The sequence below is a fragment of the Callorhinus ursinus genome, unplaced genomic scaffold (genome assembly GCF_003265705.2).
Source record: "Callorhinus ursinus isolate GAN/ISIS: 27379988/994484 unplaced genomic scaffold, GSC_fseal_2.0 scaffold5, whole genome shotgun sequence".
Lineage (NCBI taxonomy): Eukaryota > Metazoa > Chordata > Mammalia > Carnivora > Otariidae > Callorhinus > Callorhinus ursinus.
The window spans coordinates 18,057,675-18,079,688 of record NW_027397067.1 but is presented as its reverse complement, the minus strand read 5'-3'; the positions used below and the strand labels follow the sequence as shown (position 1 = coordinate 18,079,688).

The 22,014-nt window shown below is 40.5% G+C and overlaps 1 protein-coding gene across 4 annotated transcripts in view; it reads right to left on the bottom strand.

The window, feature by feature from the left end:
- The window catches only part of SGK3 (serum/glucocorticoid regulated kinase family member 3), a 139,266-nt gene that overhangs the window by 59,954 nt on the left and 57,298 nt on the right, over positions 1-22,014 (bottom strand). For 2 of the 4 annotated variants that reach the window (XM_025870680.2, XM_025870681.2), the window contains exons 2-3: positions 7,619-7,835; positions 1,334-1,417 (exon numbers count right to left, since the gene is read on the bottom strand). In XM_025870680.2, coding sequence (XP_025726465.1) covers positions 1,334-1,417; positions 7,619-7,696 — 162 coding nt within the window. In that variant the 5' untranslated portion in view covers positions 7,697-7,835. Of the gene's footprint in view, positions 1-1,333; positions 1,418-7,618; positions 7,836-10,497; positions 10,519-22,014 lie in introns of those variants that run through there. The other 2 variants (XM_073892846.1, XM_073892847.1) reach the window with 2 other exon arrangements.

Here is a 22,014-nt window from a genome sequence, read left to right as displayed (position 1 = left end):
TATTTTTAAAATCAAGAAGCAGGGTTAAGAAAATTGAAGAAAATTACCTTCTTAATATGAAACAATTTTTTCTGAAGGATGCCTGGTAAACTACCACTTATTAAACAATGACATAAGGAGATTCCTATTTAGTCTTAGCGCAGAAAAAAATTTAAATTTGGGATTTGTAGCGTAATTGCTTTTTTCCTTAACTGAAGCAAAGCTTGGAATCCAGAGCTGTCTTAATAATCTAAGGTCTATAATGACCAACACAGGTGGGGTTCTTTGGCCTCCTAGGTATGTATGACTAATATCCAACACAACAATGGACAATAATACACAAACACTGGTCTCTGCATAGATCTGGCCTGACATGTTACAATGACCATGGTGCTCTTGCTTCCTACTTTAGAGAGTAATTGGAATTGCAAACACTGGATTAAAAATAATATTTAATATCTTAATTCTGAATATATAAAAATAGGTTTTACTAATTTAAACAATTAATGATCCCTTAGATATCACCCCCCACCGACCAGTAACTGTTAGAACTTACAAAAGTCCATATTCATTTTAGTTGTGTTGGCTACTTAAAATCTGGAACTGAAGACTTACCTCTAGCCACAAATGAAACTAGAGAAGGAAGGTAAGCTTATGACAAACTTTCAGACCTAAATCTAGTTGCTGGTCAATTTAGCCAGAAATAACATGACAATTAACAACTATTAGAGAGGCAGTAGAAAGAATTTATTTCTAATATTCTGACATTAAATGTATTTTAAGCTACATATCTAGTTTTTGTATCTTCAAGAGTTTACTTGGAAATTCTCAACAGTCCTCTCTCCACCCTTTTTGGTAGGAATTCCAAAGTTAGGATGCTTCTGGAGAATCTCTTACCCTTTTCTGCTTGTCTATTTGGGTAGGAGTATTATTTAATCACTCAAAGAAATCTCTCTTGGGGGCGCCTGGGTGGCTCAGTTGGTTAAGTTCCTGCTTTCAGCTCAGGTCATAGTCTCAGGGTCCTGGGATCAAGCCCCACATCAGGTTCCCTGCTCAGTGGGGAGACTGCTGCTGCTTCTCTCTCTGCCCCTCCCCTGTTCTTGCTTGCTCTCTCTCTCTCTCAAATAAATAAATCTTTTTAAAAAAAAGAAATTTCTCTTATTTGCAAGTTTTCTCAGGTGTTTTATTCTATCTTAATTTTTTTTAAGTTTTATTTAAGTAGTCTCTATACTTAATATGGGGCTTGAACTCACAACCCTAAGATCAAGAGTTGCACACTCTTCCAACTGAGCCAGCCAGGCACCCTCAGGTGTTTTGTGTTAAATAAAAATCCTGCAGACTGACGTTTACTTACAGTATTGTAAAGCTTATCAAACTCTGCATATCTCCTGAAGACAAACCACTCATTCCTGCCCATTGAGACCAAAACTTTATAAACCTGCGGAAATAAAAAACAGCATAACAAAACTTGATTGCAAAAAAATTAATTAGCTATTTAATAGGTGAATAACCTGTTTTTATACTCAGGGAACTGATATTAGACATCCATGTTTATAGATGATTCTCTAAAATACAGAAGTATACTGGTCAAAAGACTTACTTTATTTTCTTGAAAGGAGATATTTTATTTATTTTTTAAGAGATATTTTATTTTTAAAATGTTATGAAATATTTCTATAATTTTCAAAGAGAATAACACAGTGAACACCTGTGAACTCATTCAGATGTTCTGAATTCTAACATTTTGCCATTCTTGTTTCAGACTTTTCTCCCCCCAAGATTACAACATTATAGATTCAATTGATGCCATTCTCCTCTCCTCTTCTCCAGCAATAACCCTAAATTATAAAGTATTTTCAAAAGTGGCTCCTGGCACATAGTAAAGACTCAGTTCTTAGTTCTTCTCCTTCCAGGTCATCTTGTACACAGTATTTTTCAAACTGGAATTTATCCTCAGACTTCCTACTGCCATCTTACATGTGTTTAATATTTTCATATTATACATAACTTCATATAACCAGAGTCAACAACCCTATGAAGTAAGCAGAACAAATACTATAACCCCCTAGTATACACATGAGGAAATGATGGCCCAAAAAAGCTTAATAACTTGCCCAAATTCACAGACTTATGAGACTAAAATTTAAATCTTCGACCCTTCATGTACCAGAACCAGTATCAAATCAACAATTATAATACAGAATTAATTCTTGTAATTCATCCCATCCCATAGTTTCAGAGTATAATTCAACATACTAATGTAGAGAGAATGGTTTGAGACCCCAAAGATCTGTCATTTCTTTTTTCTTTTTTTAAAGATTTATTTATTTATTTGAGAGAAAGGAAGAGAAGCATGAGGGGTGGGGAAGGGGAGAGGGAGATGGAGAGAGTCTTAAGCAGACTCCACACTGAGTGAGGGGCCCGACACAGGGCTCGATCCCAGAACCCTGAGTTCATGACCTGAGCCAAAACCAAGAGTCGGACACTTAACCAACTGCGCCATCCAGGTGCCCTATGTGTCATTTCTAAAGAGAAAAATAACAAGAATCCATGCATTTGAGGAAAAGCTCACTGATGTATGACTTGGGTTATGAATTATAGAGATAGGAATTACTTTGGGGTTTACAATACAGTTGTCCATAGTCTGTTAGACAACTCAGAGTAAACCAGGTTTATTTTAGAAAATGGGTATACAAATATGTATAAACTATCCTTTCCCATAAAAGACTGAAAGCTACACTCACAAGTTCATAGTTAGATAATATGTGAGGAGAGTACCTCTCTGATACTGTATGTGATTAAAACACGAATTCTGTAGCACTTTGTAAGACATGGTCACGTTAACAAGCACACAGTGAGAAGGGTCCCAGCATGCAAAGCCACATTCCTCTGTGTGAAAGAGGAAAAGGTCTCACCTGGAAGGTGAAACAAAGTCCTTGGTATCAATCACCTGAGTTAAGTGATGAATTACTTAGACTGAGAGAAAAAGTAGCACCCAGGCACCCTACATGAGCTGGGATGGTGGGTGGTAACATGGCTCTTCTGGTCTTAACTAAGAACGCATCAAGTTGTCATAGAGGAAGCTACTGGATGTAAGATACCAGATTTGTTTGTAAGATGATACTGCTCACAAAGAGAGGATGCGGAAGTAGAGGATAAAGAACCTGGTCAAGGGGCCAGCAAAGCTACACCGTTTCTAAGACTAGGTTACAGATTTAACTCATAGAGCATTCAAGATCAGATAGAACTGAAAGCAGGACTGCTACCAAAGGATCAGAAACTTAGGTTTAGATGATTGCAAGCCACTTGAATCAGTTATGCTCGCTTCCTAGTGTGGTAAGGTGGCTTCCCATAGTTACCAAAGGACAGCCAAGACTAGAAGCCACAAATAGGTTCCAGGCTGAAGCAGCTCTGCTTCAGATAAAGCCCCATGAAGTTACCAATCAGCAGTATGACTTATGAACAAAGGCCTATTTTTTTTTTAAGATTTTATTTTATTTATTTATTTGAAAGAGAGAGAAAGCAGAGAAAGCCTGACTCAGGGCTGCATCCCAAGACCCCAGGATCATGACCTGAGCCAAAAGCAGATGCTTAACCGACTGAGCCACCCAGGCGCCCTGAACAAGGGCCTATTAAGTTCTAATAAAACACCAATAGGTAACCACAAACTCTTCAAATTTTAAAAAACTTTCATTTGCAAAATAAGCACAAGAATTTGCAGAAAACAGTACAATACTTATTACAATATAAAACTATTTGTTTTTTTTTTTTAAATATTTCCTTATTGCCTGTCTTGTCCCACCAGAATTTAAGATCCTTGAGAGCAAGGGCTGTATCATGCTTGCTACCTACCATATCCCCAGTGCCCAGAACAGCACCTAGCATGACACACAAACTCAATGACAATTTGTTGAATGGATAAATGAAAGTATAATTTAGACTTGGTTAAGACATCCTAGAAGGTAATGCCTTTCTCTGTTAGAAGCTTCACAGTATAGGGCGCCTGGGTGGCTCAGATGGTTAAGCGTCTGCCTTCGGCTCAGGTCATGATCCCGGGGTCCTGGGATCAAGTCCCGCACTGGGCTCCCTGCTCCTTGGGAGCCTGCTTCTCTCTCTGCTTCTCTCTCTCTCCTCCTCTGTCTCTCATGAATAAATAAAATCTTTAAAAAAAAAAAAAAGAAGCTTCACAGTACAGAGCTATATAAAAGACACGAGAACTAGAGTATAAAAATATTAGAGATAGCAAATAACACAATGTCTATTTTTGTTCCCAAGTATGACACAGGCATCTGGGATGCACTGAGGCTCGACACAGAGTCTGTGTTGGGTGAGGTAGAGTAGTCTGTGTTGACTAAAACTGAGGTTCTTGCGGACTGCCCTGTAGTGGTCGGCAACTAACATGTGAACTTAATACTACTTTTCATTCAACATCAATTCAACAAATACTTTTTAAATATCCATATCTGTTCTGGGTACTGATAAAGCAACAGTGAGGGAAGTTCTTATTTCAAAGGATCTTGCATTCTAGTCTAGTCTAGTCATAAATAAGCACAAAATGTGTCAGGGAGTGATAACTGCTATTAAAAAATTAAATAGGGTAGAGGTACCTGGGTGGCTCAGTCAGGTAAGCGTCTGACTTTTGATCTCAGCTCAGGTCTTGATCTCAGGGTTGTGAGTTCAAGCCCTGCACTGGACTCCATGCTGGGTGTGGAGCCTACATAAAAAAAAGGGGATGGTACGCCTGGGTGGCTCAGTTGGTTAAGCATCTGACTCTTGATTTCGGCTCAGGTCATGATCTCAGGGTTGTGAGATTGAGCCCGTGCTGGGCTCTGCACTGGGTGTGGAGACTGCTTAAGATTCTCTCTCTCCCTCTTCCTCTGCCCCTTGCAAACCCCCTCCCCAAAAATTAAGCAGGACAGAGAGTGAAACGGGTGGGGGGGGTGTGAAGGTGCTATTTCATATAGCGTGGTCAGAAAAAGCCTCTCTACCAGGGCAACATTTGATAATCTGAAGCAAAGAAATGAACAAAGTGATCTGGAGGAGGCCTCCGAGAATGCAGGGGACAGCTCTGGGAACAGGTGGGTAAGAGTGATGCTACAGGCTTCCCTGAACCTTTCACAGAAGGCATGAAAATACGTCTACCATGAAAAGTAAATGGACACTGAGATAACCCACTGCCTGTATTTGCTATATATGAACTTCCATCAAACTTGGCAGGAGGTTATGCCCTTAAAGGAGAGAATGCTCAAGGGTTAAAAAAAAAAAATAGGAGAGGGAAGGAAAAACAACTTTCACACACTCCACTATTTTACTGAGGTATACTGACCTCTTATTTACCATCAATGTGATGTTTCTAAGACTTGCTTATAAGACTGCAGAATAAATGAACAATGCTTAAGATGCCGCTGTAATAGACACCGAGCAGAGGCAAATGGCCAGACACACACTGCAGCCTCTCCTCTGGGCTTTGGTACAGGGTATGGAGGTACGTTTATTAAGAAAGGGAGAACCGAGGGACACCTGGGTGGCTCAGTTGGTTAAGCGACTGCCTTCGGCTCAGGTCATGATCCTGGAGTCCCGGGATCGAGTCCCGCATCGGGCTCCCTGCTCAGCGGGGAGTCTGCTTCTCCCTCTGCCCCTCCCCCCTCTCATGTGCTCTCTCTCTCTTTCATTCTCTCTCTCAAATAAATAAAAACTTAAAAAAAAAAGAAAGGGAGAACCGAGGAGAGGACAGAAGCTATTTCCAGTTCCTTGTCTGGGACTTTGGGAGAAAAGTGTCACTGGGGGCTCCAGGCCCACCTAGTTAAGAAAGGAGACTAGATCTCTCTCTGACAAATAAATAAAATCTTAAAAAACAACAACAACAACAAAAATGCCTGGGTGGCTCAGTTGGTTAAGCATCTGCCTTCAGCTCAGGTCATGATCCCGGGGTCCTGGGATCCAGCTCCGCGTCAGGCTCCTTGCTCCCCAGGGAGCCTGCTTCTCCCTCTGCCGCTCCCCCTGCTTGTTCTCTTGGACAAATAAATAAGTAAAATCTTAAAAAAAGAAAAGAAAAACAAAAGAGACTGGAGTGGTCAGACCAAAGGGTTTAGTTTAACTCCTCAGTTTTCCCATGTGACATGAACTCTGAGTTGAAAGTCATCTGTCATGGGATGCACCTGGCAGGAGCGAGGTGATCCCCAGGTCAGAGGCCGGAGTAGACCACTTGAATCAAGAACAGTGAAAGGAGTGGCAGAGCCTCAGTGGGGTCTACAGCCATCAAGAGCCAAGGGGAAGCTGAGTCAGCAGTAAGTCACCTACCACTCTGGCCAAGCCAACAAAGAACAGATCACAAATCAGTTGACTGACTGCAGATGCCAACAGTGGATGCCAACAAAATGTCCAGGGCTAGATCAGGTCAACCACACCTGGCTGTTTGCCAGACCAGTCACTCTACACCCAGAACAGCAAAGATCTAGAGGGCTGACAAGAATGCAAGAGCCTTCAGCAGGCTACCGTGAGGTCAGTCACTGACTCAACAAATACCACAAAAGGGGACACCTCTCCAGTCATAAACCATGATGTCAAGTTGAAGGAGTGTGTGTTCAAATAGGAGAAAGAGAGTAGAATAAAGACAGCCTGAGCATTTTTACTTAAAAGAACTGCTTAAATTTTAGCTGCAACTAAATGTTAAATAGAACTGAGTTAAATGAATTTCTTTATACTACTCAGCAGACAGTAGGGCCTTACAAGGAAGAGCAGATCAGTTATAGACTAGATAAATGATATTGTTTCAGGGGGAGCAAGGCAGGAGATCTCTGAATATACACACAAACAGGACTACTGGAACTAAATACAGGTTTGATTACACTAATTAGAGAAATGGCTACTCTCACTGACACAATGATTCAGCAAACATTCATTGTGCTTATTCTTTACAGTTCTATAGTAGATACCATGGTGATAAAAAATAATATTAGAAATGGTCTTTGCCTTTCAGGTAAAAAAAAAGAGATAAAATACTGGATTAAACATTTCAAAAACTGAGGTAGAAAATGATTGTTGTAAGAAAGATGCTGTGGAAATTGCAAGACAGGGGTTCTTAACATGGGATCCATGACTTCTGGAGTCCATTAAGCTCCCAACAACGCATGCAAAATTATGTGCATGTCTGTAGACCATTGTGTCTTCACATTTTCTGGTGAGAGGATCTATTGGAGTTTCACAAGCTTCTCCCAGGGGATAGGTAAACAGGCAAAAATCTGAAAAGGAAACTATATCCTGTTACAGTACAAAGGGAAGACTGTGGAGGAGGTATCATTTGAAGGGTAAGTAAGATCTGGATATGTGGAAACATGGGAAGGATGTTTCTAGGTTAAGGAAGAACAAAAGAAGAAATGGAAATATTCTCGGGGTGCCTGGGTGGCTCAGTCGTTAAGCGTCTGCCCTCGGCTCAGGTCATGATCCCAGGGTCCTGGGATTGAGCCCTGCATCGGACTCCCTGCTCAGCAGGAAGCCTGCTTCTCCTTCTCCCACTGCTACTCCCCCTACTCCCCTTCTCTCTGTGTCAAATAAATAAATAAAATCTTCAAAAAAAGAAAAAAAAAGGAAATATTCTCTATATTCATTTTTTCTCCATATGCTTTATATTCATACTTACAGTAAACCTCTTCTTTTTCTCTCTGTGTTCATCGGAGCTGGGAATGCTTACACTTGGGCAGCTTTCCTTGTAGTCCATGTTATAATCCCTTTGAGTTTATTGCCTCAAAAGGACATCAAAAAATGAGTCCGAAGAAATAGTCAGCAGAGGATAAACACAGTTAGCTAATCCAAAACATAAAACCTCTTGAGGTAACATTCATATTCCATCATGCAACCTTAATCAACAGGAAAAACAAAAACAAAAACAAAAAAACATGGATTAGCAAAATCATTTAAAAATACAATGATTTGTCATTATTCACAGGACCAATTTCATGCTTATTCTGATAGGAATTTACATTTGATCGTAAGTCACAGCCCAGGTTAGAGATACAGTTTCTCTTATGCCCCATCAATAGCTAAACCACAATCAAACATGTGCATCCCACCAGCCTTCCTTACCACTAAGACATTCTAGGAGCCACAGCTCAGGTGGACTGAGGGCAACTTGCACCCAAAAGGGCTCTATTTTGTTAGATTTCAAGCAGGGTTTTTAAAAGTGTGCTTTCCATCTTATTTTATTTTTTTTTAAGTGTATTTATTTAAGTAATCTCTACACCCAAGGTGGGGCCTGAACTCACGGCCCTGAGATTAAGAGTCAACATGCTCTTCCGACTGAGCCGGCCAGGCACCCCCAAAGTGTGTTTTTCAGGCTTCTTACATCAAGATGAGCAGGAGAAGCTTGCTTCAGATTAGGATCCTATATAGTAACTATTTACTCCTGTTTTAATGTGAGGCAACCGAGACATGGAGACATTAAATAAACTGCCCATCCAGGGTGTGAACGCAGGCTGCGCGGCTGCAGTCTTGACTCTTAACCACTGTGCTATGCTGCATTTTTACAACTGTGGATAATTCTTATGCACTGGGCCCCTGGTCAGAGATATTACAATCTTCATATAGAATAAATACAATTACGTTAATATTATCATTCCACCCAAGGACAAAGGACTCGAGATATCAAACTGACGTCACTTTTGCTACACAGCAGCCCATACTCTCCACTGATACCAAATAATACCCTTTAAATAGTTTGCCAGTTTCCCTGGTGACTAATTTTAGGAAGTCACTCTGACAGATCTAAAAATTGTAAATAAATTATATTGAAGTAATGATTTTGAAAATATCAATAGGCATTGAGTATTCAGGTATGGTGAATTTTAACTGATTATAAGGGTGCTTCAAGATGATTCAAAACCCACTTTGCTGGATTTGATGGTGGAAATGCAGTTTAGAAGGATGTATATGTAGTTGAATTAGTTGTCAGAAAACATAGACATGTCACTGGCCCCATCCTAAGCTCAGAGTGCCCCATTAAGGCAGCTCGATTCTTCGGCTTGCCCATTAGACCAGGACAGCCACGTGATCAAACTCTTGCCCCACAGTTCCATTGCTCTATTGCCACAGAATCAGAGCAGGGGGAACCTTAGCTCTTCTAAGGCAGATTAACCTTGCCTACGAGCCCCAGACCCACATCAGCCCATTCTCCAACTGCAGCAGAAGTGACAGGAGGATGAAAGTTACAGTGCTACATTTTCCACACCTATCCCTTGAGAATATGCGACCCAGAGGGTGGTGGGCCCTGCTGGTACTGTATTATGTACAGCTTGAATGTCTGTTTGTGCCTTACTGTGCATGGTCCACAGGAGCAGAACTAGAGGAGAACATCATGTCTCAGGTCTTCCATTTGGAAGGGACAATAAGCTTTGACATTAAGTGGCATCAGGAATAGACGAGCGGGAAAGAGCTGGGAAGTAGGATGTTGTTTCATACAAGGTACTCAGGGGACATGTGTAGTAGGCAATAAGTAGAGGCCAGCACTTAGGAGGATGCCAAGTCTCCTCACTACCTATTCCTATCACCCCTCACTGCACCCCAATGAGAGTTAGCTCCCACAAGAACCCAGGAAGAAGTTCAAAGCCAACTCTGGGAAAAGACTGCCTTTATACTGAAAAATCTGCAGAATCTCAGAAATTTTTACCAGCAGGAGTCTGAGGAGCATATATGGGAGTACATTCAAAGGATATTAGGCCAAGGTGGACTAAATATGAGATTACTGTGATCCTACACATGGCCACAAGTGTATCCTAACAATCTTTCTCCAGACCTTCCCTGAGAAAGACCTGCAGCCATTCAAAAGGGTGACTGCTCACTGGGTAAAGAGAAATGTACAGTCCTTCCAAGAGTTACCAGACACGACTTCTAAACTGACACTAATCCCCAAAGACCCAAAACATGGCCCACCAGTCAGAGCACCTATCTCATTCCAGAAAAGAAATGAGTAATGAAGTCAACACTGGTATCTCATGGTGGGTACTATGGGACCACAGGCCCATCCTTTGGTTATTTCCCTAGTCCTAAAATTTTTCTGAAAATGGATATACTTAGTAAGTGGCCAAGCCCCCACACTGGTTCCCTGTCCTTTGGTCATATGGAAGAAAGGGCCATGAAGAAACCCTTGGTACTCTTCCCCTCTCCCACTATGAAAGTAAACCAGAAGCTGTACCACAACCATGGGAGAAGTTCCAAAGTCAGTACTACTATCAAAAACACTGAAAGATACAGAGGCATTGATTCCTATTATATCTCCTTTTTTAACTTGCCTGTTTACTTGGACCAAAGCCAGAAAGATCTTGGAACATAACAATAGATGATGAGGCCAATCATGGCTGTACTTCTAAATGTGATACTTCTTGCTGGAGAAAATGAGCATAACCTCTGATATCTCGTAGATAACTACTGACCTGACAAATGCTTTCTTTTCTATCATCAGTAAGAACAATACAATGCAATTTCCCACCAAGTGCCAGAAATAGCAGTGCACCTTCAGTGTTTTACCTGAGGGCTATTTCTGCACTGCCATAATATAGTCTTGAAGGACTCAATTATCTCAATATCCCACAGATCACCACACTGGTCCATCACGTTGATGGCATTACGTTAACTGGATCTGGTGAACAAGATGTAGCAAGCACTCAGGATGCCTCTGTAAGACACATGTACAAGCCAGAGGATAGAGGATAAAACCCATGGAAGTTCAGGGATCTACCACACTGATGGTTTCTATGGTTCCAGAGGTCTGAGGCAGGAACTCTCCCATCTAAAGTAAAATTGCTACTCTTGGCACTATGTCCACTAAGAAAGACATAATACAATTGGTGAGCTTCATATTAGGATGTGCTGCTCTGACTTATATACTGGGTAACCTACGAGGCTGCCAGTTTTTACTGGGGCCTGATTCAAGAGCAGGTTCTTCAGCAATAAAAGCTGCCCTAACTCTTGGGGCTATTCCTTAGCACGCTCACCAGTACTACAAATGACATGGCAGACAGGGATGGGGTAAGGAGCCTCTGACAAGCATCAAGAATGAGTTATAGACTCCTTAGGGTACTGTCAATAAGTTTTGTCCATTTGGTTCCTGGCTTGCTACTAAGCTCACGTAAAGATTATATACCTGCCCATGGGAAACCAAGAGACTATATAATAAGAACAGCCCAGTCATGAACAATATTATCTGACCTACTGAATCATAAAACTGGACTGTACAAAAGCATTCCACTTGGTATGTTAAAAGCAAGACTGGGCCTGAGCAGGTCTGGAAGACACAAGTAAACCGCAGGAATACCTGCTACTTGTAGTATCTTCCTTGTGAGCTCTCTCACCACACACTCGTGGGGAGGACCCTACAGCCAGTTAGCAGAGGAGGGAAAAGACCTGCCCATTTATGAATGGACATGCATGGGATGCTAGCCCCACCCAGAAATGAGACAATGCAGCCCTATTCAAGGATGGTCCTGAAAGAGTGGTGAAGGGAACTCTTCCCACTGGGCACAATTCTGAGCAGTATATGTGGTGTCAGGAGAAATGCATGCCCCAGATATATATCTATGCTGACTTGTGGCCAACAGCTAATGGATGGCTCACTGGTAAAGAGCTGGAAAGAACAAGATTCAAATTGTTTTTTAAAGGGGAGAGTATATTCCCATATGTTGTTCTTTCATCTTTTTTTTTAAATAAAAATTTTTTAAAGTTTAAAAAGGAGGAGAGGCCTGCAGATGTATGCGGATGAATTTTTTAACACAGCACAGAATGTAAAAAATATTTTTGTCCTACATAAAAGCTCACCGTAGAGAGGCTGTCAATAATCAGGTGGTCAAGATGACCGGTCCTATGGATGTCAGTCAGCCTTTTTCCCTATCACCCATTGCTTGCTCAATGGACCCATGACAAAGTAGACAAAGCAGTATTTCTTTGTTCTAATACCTTTGACAACTTATGGGTTACTTGGAAGGAGTGGAAGTTGGGTGTGAAAGTTAAGATTATCTTAACTGGTTAGATGACTGAGTAGCAGAAAATTGTTGAAGATATTTACCAAACTCAGACCTAAGACTTCTGGAAATTCATGAGCATCCTGAGAGAATCAATCTATTAGATCTCAAAGACAAGTTGGACTTATTTTCCACTGTGACTAGGCCTGAACTTCATGGGATCAGAAATTCCGAAGAAGTGCAGAAATATTTGAGAAAATGAAATCACTCTTTCAGAAGCAATTCACTCATTTTGGTGCTATGAATCATGGCTTACGCTCCTTTGCTTGCCTTTTTTTTTTTTTTAAAGATTTTATTTATTCATTTGAAGGAGAGACAGAGACAGAGAGAGCACAAGCAGAAGGAGAAGCAAAAGGAGAGGGAGAAGCAGACTCCCCACTGAGCCGGGAACAGGACATGGGGCTTGATCCCAGGACCTGGAGATCACAACCTGAGCCAAAAGCAGACACTCAACCATCTGAGCCACCCAGGCCCCCTCTTTGTTTGCTTTTGATGCTTAAACATGGAAGGTTCCTGAATGATCAAGTATCTGTCCTATCAGTGTCACTCGGTTTCTGGAGTACTCATGTTCAATCTTTGGGCAATGTCTGTGTTTGCATGGCTCCCTGACAATACACTTTATTTTGTTGACATGGAGACCCATTATCAATAATATAAACCTAATATCAGAACTGCAATAGTCCCTGACTCAATGCATCCTCAGTTCTCAAAAAGACTGAACTGGCTGAAGAGAGGTGTTCTCCCTGATTTCATCAACAAGGACTGACTAACCCTAGGCTAAAAACTACGTTTTTATAATGAAATTTGGCTCAATTATCTTCTTGAGTCACTTTTAAATTATTCATAAAATTCATTAACTTTTGCCATTTGAATACAAAAATAATCATAAAAATTAAAGGCATATAGAAAAGCATATAGAAAAATATCCATCATCTTAGCATATACAACAGACATGTACAGTCAATATTTTTTGCATGTTTCTTTTTTTTCTGTATGTCTATAAACATATATGGGTGTGAGAATATGTCTGTATTATGAGTATGTGTGTGCTTGTGTGTTAAAATGATGGAACATATTATTTTACAAACTTGTACTTTAAACTTTATAATGTACCAGTAGTGATGATTATTATTACTGTGTGCCAGGCACTAGGCTGATATTTAATCTTCACAGTAACCCTAGAAGATACTATTGTCACTCTCCTTTAACATGTGAGCAAACAGACACCAATCGGGCTAGGTAACTGCCTGAAGTCACTGAACCAAGTAGTTGGTGGAATCAGAACTTGAATTGATGTCTCATTCCAGAACCTGTGATTTAACATGACACTCTACCCCTTTCCTTCTCAAGATAACCTCAGGTTTGGTGGATGAATGCTTTCACCGAGGAACAGTCTAGTCCTGTTCAACTGAAAGCTAAGCCTATGCCCTAGCCACGTGTGGTTTATCACACCATCCACCCTAATAAGAGAGAGGTCCCTGTCCCAGGAAAGTGACTGATCTGGATTTCCAGGAGGAAACTTGGATGTCATTATACAGTGTGCGGAGGAGAATTATGTCTGAATTGAGGAGATTCAGTGGGGGCATGTCCAACAGTACTGGTCAATGGGAAACTGGCAACTCAATAAAGATGGGACTACTACAGACTTGGATCCTGTGGGAATGAAGGTTTGGGGTCCTCCACCAGTAAACAACTTTGACAAGCTAAGGTGCTGGAACGGGGAGGGGAACATAAAATAGGTACTAGTGATGAACTTGAGGCAAAAGACTAGCTACAGATGCCAAGACTAGAGCAGTTTTGTTTTATTTTAGTTTTCTTCTCTGCTGCCTTCTCTGAACACTGGCATTGGCTCTGGGTGGGAGTACGAATGCACCAAATACAGTGAGTGTCGGTGGCTGACTGTGTTTCCCCCAAGTTAGGAACCTAAATGTTATGCCCAAAGTGTAAGAGGGAACGCTATGGGACAGGAAGGGGAGGACTCTGCTGGATATCCTCCATGTCTTTTCAGATCCCTCTCCACCCTGCTCCACGCCCTGGGATGCTGACCTCTACAGCCTGCACCCTTTAGGCTCCCTCGCCCTCTAGCTGCTGGTTGATTTCATCCCTCTGGCATGACGTGGGGTGGGAAAAAGCAAATACAACATATATTTGTCATCTTGCTCCTTCCTGAGCAGGCTGCAGTTTGGTAGCTACTGTGTTCCTCCCTCTAAGGCCAAAAACTCCTGAGAGATAATCTTCTGTCCTGTGACTACAACTCAAACGGGGACAATATGCTACAATTTTCCACCTCAGTCCTTGGACAAGATCAAATTATATGAGTCCTAGTTTCCTAATCTAGAAAATGAGGCAACACCTACCTTATATGGTTGTTGAAGCATCTGAGATAAGTAAAAGACCTAGTTCTGTGTAAGTAGTCAATAAACTGGATCTATTACATAGCAATTTGTTTCAAATTACTTTTTATTCCTTTGTTCAACAAATACTTATTAAGCATTCATTATGCATTAAGCAATAGAAAGACAAAGGAAGAGATATAAGAGAAAAATCCTACCTGCAAAGAACTTATCTCATGGGTAAGAATGATAAGCAATATAAAAATTTCAACAGTTCACTAAGTGTGATGTTATACGTATGCAGGGTACACCATGAGGACACAGATGAAGACTGTCATATATTCTCAGCCTACCTAAAAATAAAGCCAGGCAAAAAATTAATAAATAAGTAAAAATAAAAATAAAGCCAGGCAGATATGGGAGAAGTTTGAAATAAATCACACTTGTCTGCTTCAATTTTCTCTGAAAAAAGGGTGCTAAAGTCTTATGTTGGAAATGAAGATGCTGCTTAGAGAAAAACAATGAGATAAAATCACCTGTCCCCTAATAATAATAATATAATAATAATAATAAATTAAAGAAAGACATCACTTGTCCAAGCTACTATCCAGTTAATGGGCTAGGATTTAAGTCCAAATTTGACCACCTCCAAAATGTATATGTACTTGTTTGCTATACCACACTGTCTCACTTTAAATAAGGTCATCCGTTCCTTCAAACTAAATCAATCCAGTAACCTAACAATATTTAATATTTAGTGGCTAAGCTTATTATAAGCCAGACTGTGGCTCCTCGCTGAAGCCTTACTGACAGGTTTACCCAAGGAGAAACTGAAGCATAAAAGGAGAAGTAATCTGCTCCATGTGGTGGCATCAGGATTTGAACCCAGGTAGTCTGACTTCAGGACTTGCACCCGTTCTACCACTGCCTCTACAACATATATACACTCTAAAGAGTCCTTTGGAAATCAATGAAGGCTCATAAATTTATTCTTTTTTTTTTAAAGACTTTATTTATTTATTTGACAGAGAGAGACACAGTGAGAGAGGGAACACAAGCAGGGGGAGTGGGAGAGGGAGAAGCAGGTTTCCCACAGTGCAGGGAGCCCGATGTGGGGCTCGATCCCAGCACCCTGGGATACTGACCTGAGCCGAAGGCAGACGCCTAATGACTGAGCCACCCAGGCGCCCCTCATAAATTTATTCTTAAGTGGTCAGGACTGAATCTATGAAAAAGCAACCCTGCTATTACTATAAATTTAATCTATGTTTATTCTGTGAAACTGAAGCAATCAAAATTCTGCAAAATCATCTTATGGCCAGGCAGGGAAATAAAATAAAGAGAAGAGGACTGATATAAGAACCCCACAACTAAAAACAAACAGAAACTATGTTATTCTTGTGGGAATAAAACTTGGAATTTTGGGGGAGGTTCACAGGTAAGTTAGGCTTTTCAAAAGAAGAGCGGCAGGGCGGCAGCACCTGGCTGGCTCAGTCAGTGGAGCATGCAACTCTTGATCTCGGGGTCTTGAGTTCGAGCCCCATGTTGGGTGTAGAGATTACTTAAAAAAAAAAATCTTAAAAAAAAAAAAAGAGGGGCGCCTGGGTGGCTCATTCGTTAAGTGTCTGCCTTCGGCTCAGGTCATGATCCCAGGGTCCCAGGATCGAGCCCCGCATTGGGCTCCCTGCTCAGTGGGGAGTCTTCTTCTCCCTCTCCCACTCCCCCTGCTTGTGTTCCCTCTCTTGCTCTGTTTCTCTCTGTCAAATAAACAATAAATAAAATTAAAAAAGAAGAAGAAGAATGGTAAAAGAATCTGCCTTCACTCTGTTGGAGAGTCACAATATAGTCTTGGAGACTGGTTCCCAGGGGCAGCTGGCTCACCTAGGGGTGGGTCTTGTAGCTCTAATGAGACTAAGTTCAGATACTAACCCAGAATAGAAGAACTAACCTTGATATTCATCCAGTGAATCAACTCAGACAAGTCCAACATGACAAAAAGAAGTGGGTCAGATGAGAACAGAACTTTCAGGGACCAGCCAGACTTTAGGGGGAAAGTGGTTTGCAAAGGTAGACTAACAACTAGTAAATATTGTATTTATATGTAATGGTTCTCATCACGAACAGTGGGCAATGTCTGGGGATTTTTTGGTTGTCACAACTTGAGGGGGTTGCTAAGTGGCTACATGTCAAGGATGATGCCAAACATCCTACAATGTACAGGACAGCCACTACAACAGAAAGTTATCTAGCCCAAGATGTCAATACTGTTGAGGTTAAGAAGCTAATATTTACTGAGTACTAAAGCTAGGCACTATCTGAAGGGTGCCTTACATCTAACACATCACTTGTTCCTCACAGAGACTCATCAAGATTCCTTTATCTGCATTTTCAGATGAACAAACCTAGGCTACAAGGTCCATATTCTCACACACCTTCAGGTGGTAGCACCGTATGGTGATCACAGCTCTGACCTGAGAGCTTGGTGTGCACACACTGTCTCTGAATTCCTTATAGTACTACTGCATGCATCCCCTTCTTCTGAATCACCTTTGGAGATACAGGTTGAAGGGGAGAACACCAAGCATCCATTAACTATCAGGTGATAGAAAAAAAGGCCATGCACAGGAAAAGCAGCTTTCTGATTCTGCCACCAGGAGGGGTCAGGTTTGTGTAGCACTGTACGAGGAGTGGCCCAGCTTCATAAAACATCATGTCAACATCTAGCCAAGAGTGTGGTACAGAATAGACCCCGAGTATTGGCCCCATCACAAGGACAATCAAGGGCTAAATTATGAAATAAGAAGAACACAAGAGGGGCGCCTGGGTGGCTCAGTCGTTAAGCATCTGCCTTCGGCTCAGGTCATGATCCCAGGGTCCTGGGATCGAGCCCCGCACTGGGCTCCCTGCTCAGCGGGAAGCCTGCTTCTCCCTCTCCCACTCCCCCTGCTTGTTCCCTCTCTCGCTGTGTCTGTCTCTGTCAAATAAATGAATAAAATCTTAAAAAAAAAAAAAAAGAAGAAGAACACAAGAAAGGATGCTATCATAGGATATGGTTTTTTAAAAGGGGGGGAAAGTTTTAAAAAAATCATTAACAGATTTAATTTTTTTTTTATTTCGGGGCTGTAAAAAGTAAGAAATATGGATGAAATACCATGACAGAAAACTGTCCAAATTCATGTTATGTTAAAATTTTGTTGACAAATACTACTTAAAATAGATAGGCACTGATTAAGGCCTTTTTAAAATTAAGGTTTTTATTTCAATTCCAGTATAGCTAACATCAGTTAAGGCTTTTTTAAAAGAATTTTTTTCCTTCATCATTGTGCCCATGTTTGTGTCCATTACATGCAATTACTGTCCTGGATCTTGTCCATCTTTGTTTCAGACAGCCAAAAAATGTTTTATAAGAAACTCCAAAGATTCTCCAGCTTTTTACCTCTAAAATTTAAGCAGAGAAGTTCTTAACTCCATTTCTTTCACACATCATGGATGCTGTTTGGTACTGACTAGTGGACCTTACCCAAAATTACAAGACAGATACATTCGTAAGTATTGTATCCACTCTCAACTAATATGGCAAAGAGGGGTTCAGTGATTTACACCAAGGCATAAAGGGAAATTAAGAACAATCCTGTTCCAAAAGGCAAGAAGCAGACCTGGAAGAGCTACAGATTTTCTTCAGCAGGGGGGCAGGGGGGCAGGGGTGTTGGTGCTGGATGTTTGGAAACAAGGGTCCTAAAGGAGGGAACTGACAAAGGAAGAGACAAAAGAAAATCCCCTTACAGACATGGGGTATGGCATAGGGACTGGTTTGGAAAATGGGGACTGACCCAGAGAATATGAAAAGGAATGGGCATGGGGAAGGGGGCAGGAATTATTCCTGAGAACAGGCCAAGAGAGTTGGGTTTCATTTTAAACTACATTAAAAGCACCTTAGGAAATTCTTCAAACTAACTACTTTACTGAAAGCCTACTGTAATAGTATATAATCTGTATCTGTTCATTTCCACCTTTCAGAATACTAGCTCCAAAGAGAAACAAAGCACATCTTTGTCACATCTGTAAATTAAATTCACTGCAGAACAGATTAAAAATCTAACAGGATCTGAAAATGGAAGATACATAGTAACCTTCTCCCTACACATATCGCAGGATGAATCAGTTACAACTTTTCCTGTTTTCCTTCCTTACTAATATATCCTTCCTCTAATTCCCACCCCACCCCCCTCTCTGATTTTTCCCTCATTCTGTAATCACAAAGCAGTCCTAGTTTTTCCAAGGTTTATTGCATCTCTTATTTGAGGTACCTTTTATTTATCCTGATTCTTGATAAAGAAAAGTGGTATTAAGAATTAGAAATAAAATATGTGTAGGGCGCCTGGGTGGCTCAGTCGTTAAGCGTCTGCCTTCGGCTCAGGTCATGATCCCAGGGTCCTGGGATCGAGTCCCACATTGGGCTCCCTGCTTAGTGGGAAGCCTGCTTCTCCCTCTCCCACTCCCCCTGCTTGTGTTCCCTCTCTCGCTATGTCTCTCTCGTCAAATAAATAAATAAAATCCTAAAAAAAGAGAAAAGAAACCACTTTCTAAAAAAAGGAAATAAAATATGTGTAAGATATTCAATGTTGGGACACAGTATAGAAGAATGGTCTGCACCCAACAATCTGACAGCAGTATCCAAAAACCTTGACAAAAGTTACATGAGTCTGTTGGTTCTCTGAAACTGACTCCATTTAATACAGATATTTAAGGAAAGGATTGAGTGAGGAGGTAGAAGTAACAACTGATAGTCCTCTGTTTTCCAATACTAGACTCAAAGCTGCCAGGATAAGGAAGAAGATCCTAAACTGAGTCCAACTGATAACATGTCCCTCCACTGGTTACAGAACCGACAGGGTAGGGATGTTCACTGCAGCTGCAATGCTCTGCTCTATCCTTCTCAGCCTCCTAAGGTCACTGTCTTGGGTTCCCCACAACCAGAACACCTACCCTATTCCTGGCTTCCCAAGCTTTTCCACTGGGAGGTACACTCCCAGCGTATGTTCCAGGAAGATGGGAACACAACACTTTCAAGAATGATTCCTGGAGGACTGTGATCACTGGAAGAGTGATGGGTGGATGGATGATTATATGAGGCATGAGAAAAACGAACATGGAATTTCACAGAATTAGCAGTGGTAAAATACTGCAGGTCCTATGAAGCCTTGCTCTGGCTCTCTGGCTGGGAAGACTGGGAGAAGTGAGGAGGAATCAAAAACAAAACCCACCGCCAAAGAACCCCCACAATCACCATCACATTTCACAGTCTCTTTAGAGAACTTTCCACTCTAAGCCCCCGCAATCCATTATTCCTGCAGTAACCGGGGTCATTTTCTTCATCACTATAAATCTGATAATTTCACCCCACTGCTTAAACTCTTTCCATTGCTTCCCACTGCCCTTAGAATAAAAGCCAAACCCTGAATTGTTGCTAATAGCCTACAAGCACCCATATGGCCTAACCTTTTCCAATCTCTCCAGCTGCATCCCACCAGTGCCTCACCACCCTACTCGCTAGACTCCTGTGGGAACAGTACCCTTCCTATTTCTCACACACTGAGCACTCTCCCATCTCATCTCTTATACCTGTGTCCCCTCTGCCTAGCATGCTCTTCCATCAGCTCCTCACACTGAGGCCTTTGTGCAAACCTTTGGGACCACCTAACTACAGTGCTCCTTGTCCACAGTAATCTGTCGTCATCCTGGGTTTTTTCCATTTTAGCATTTATAATCATCTAAGATTACATCTTGTATGTTGAAAACCTCCCTGACTAGAATGTAGAAATTGTGACTTAAGTATTGCCACGTACCTAGGGTACACATTTCATTTATTCTTTCAACAAACAGGTGGAGAGAGGCACGTAAAAATTGCCATTTGCCAAAGTGTGTGAGATCTTCGAAGTAACCAATGGCTCATCATTCCTTAATGTCTCCTGAATCATCAATTTCTCCCTCTTTACTAGATCAATTCCATTATTAAATGTACTAGTATGCTACAGTACTCTAACAAAATCTTGAAAAATATAGATTTATTTAACAGATACTTGCACAGTGTTTACCATGTGCTAGAAATGTGTAATTAGTCTGCACCCCATCTTTTATTATTTGTATGAATGATCCTATCTGATATGTACCCTTAACTAAGGCTTTTGAAAACAAGGAGAACTCAGGGTAAACAAAGATGCTTTATACAGTGTCATAAAGGAAACTGTACTCCAAAGCAAATATTTGCTTTCAAGATTCTTTTTCTGACAATAAAACTTTACTGGTTAGCACATAAGAAGAAATTTAAATTGTGGTATGATTTAAATATGTAATTGGTTGTAAGTTTTCTCCTTATAGCTAATACAAGGTAAGGACTTAAAGTTAATATACTACAATTTAAAAAATAAATTTAAAAAATTTTAATTTTAATTTTAAAAAATTTAAAAAATAAATTGTAGTATATTAGCTTTAAGTCCTGACCTTATAATAGCTACTTATTAGTAAAAATAATCTGCAGATTTTTACCTTAAAGTTTTAACATTTAAAAAATTAGGACTTTTATATTTATTTTCCTTACCAACTCTTTCCTACCAATAGAAACTGCAGCTTCATCCTAGGAATGGTAAAATAAATATAGTCAACACCTCTAAGTACTCAAAATCAACAAAGAGAGTAAGTTAGGCTAATGCATGTCCTAGAATGGGAAAACACCAGTCAAGGTCTGGGAGGCAATAGAGAAAATTAAATTTCAGAAATGTCTATAGATGTTCTAGAGACAAATTTTAATTTATCAGAAAAAGTCACAAGCAAAAGAAAAGCATTCACTCAACTGGAGTATGTGCAAGGATATGCTGGGTAATGAAATGAAACAAAATATATTAAACCAGATGCTGATATCAAACAATAAAACCGGAAGTTTCTCACAATAGATAAATTCAAGTACCTTCTCTTTTCTCTGAAGAACTAAGAGCTTCTGGCATATATCTTCTCCATACATACAGGAAAATAAGAAAGAAGTATGAACACTTTATTAGTTTAAAAATAAGGGAAAGAAGGTAAACTACATTCTGCAGACCAGAAAGAGGAAGAGAAAGTTCAGTCTTACCCAGTTCAGAAAACAAAGCAGTGACAGTATTATTTGTGCGTAGAGATGCAAAAACAAAATAAAGCTAGGAATAATTCCCCACAAGAAAAACCAAAGCTGCAGATGTTGCTTGCTCCATGAAGTCTGTCTTGCCCTAATGGTTTCCTGAGTGAGTCTGTGTATCTTTTTAAACTTCTGCCTGTGCATTTAGGTGTTGGGTATGTTGCTATCCCTACACCTCTTCCCTTCTATGAATCCAGATCTCAGTATCTTCTTTTGGATCTTTTTATGTAGTACTAAATTTCCCCCTGCCTTCTTCCTTAATTGTCCGTATTATAGAAATGATTGTTGAAGCTCAATATTTAATGATTTAAAGACCTATAAAAAAGAACTTTAAGTTCACTTTTATTTAAAAAACAAAGAAGTGGATGTCTTATTTTTCCTTAAAAAAGTAACTGGAATTTTTATGTGCGTGATTCTTGTCCTCCAGGAGCTAATATGTAGCAAAAAGAAAAGATAAATGCCCAAAGAATTACAATTCAAAATAGACTGATAAATTCTCTAAGAAAAGTATGAAAAGTTTCTAGAA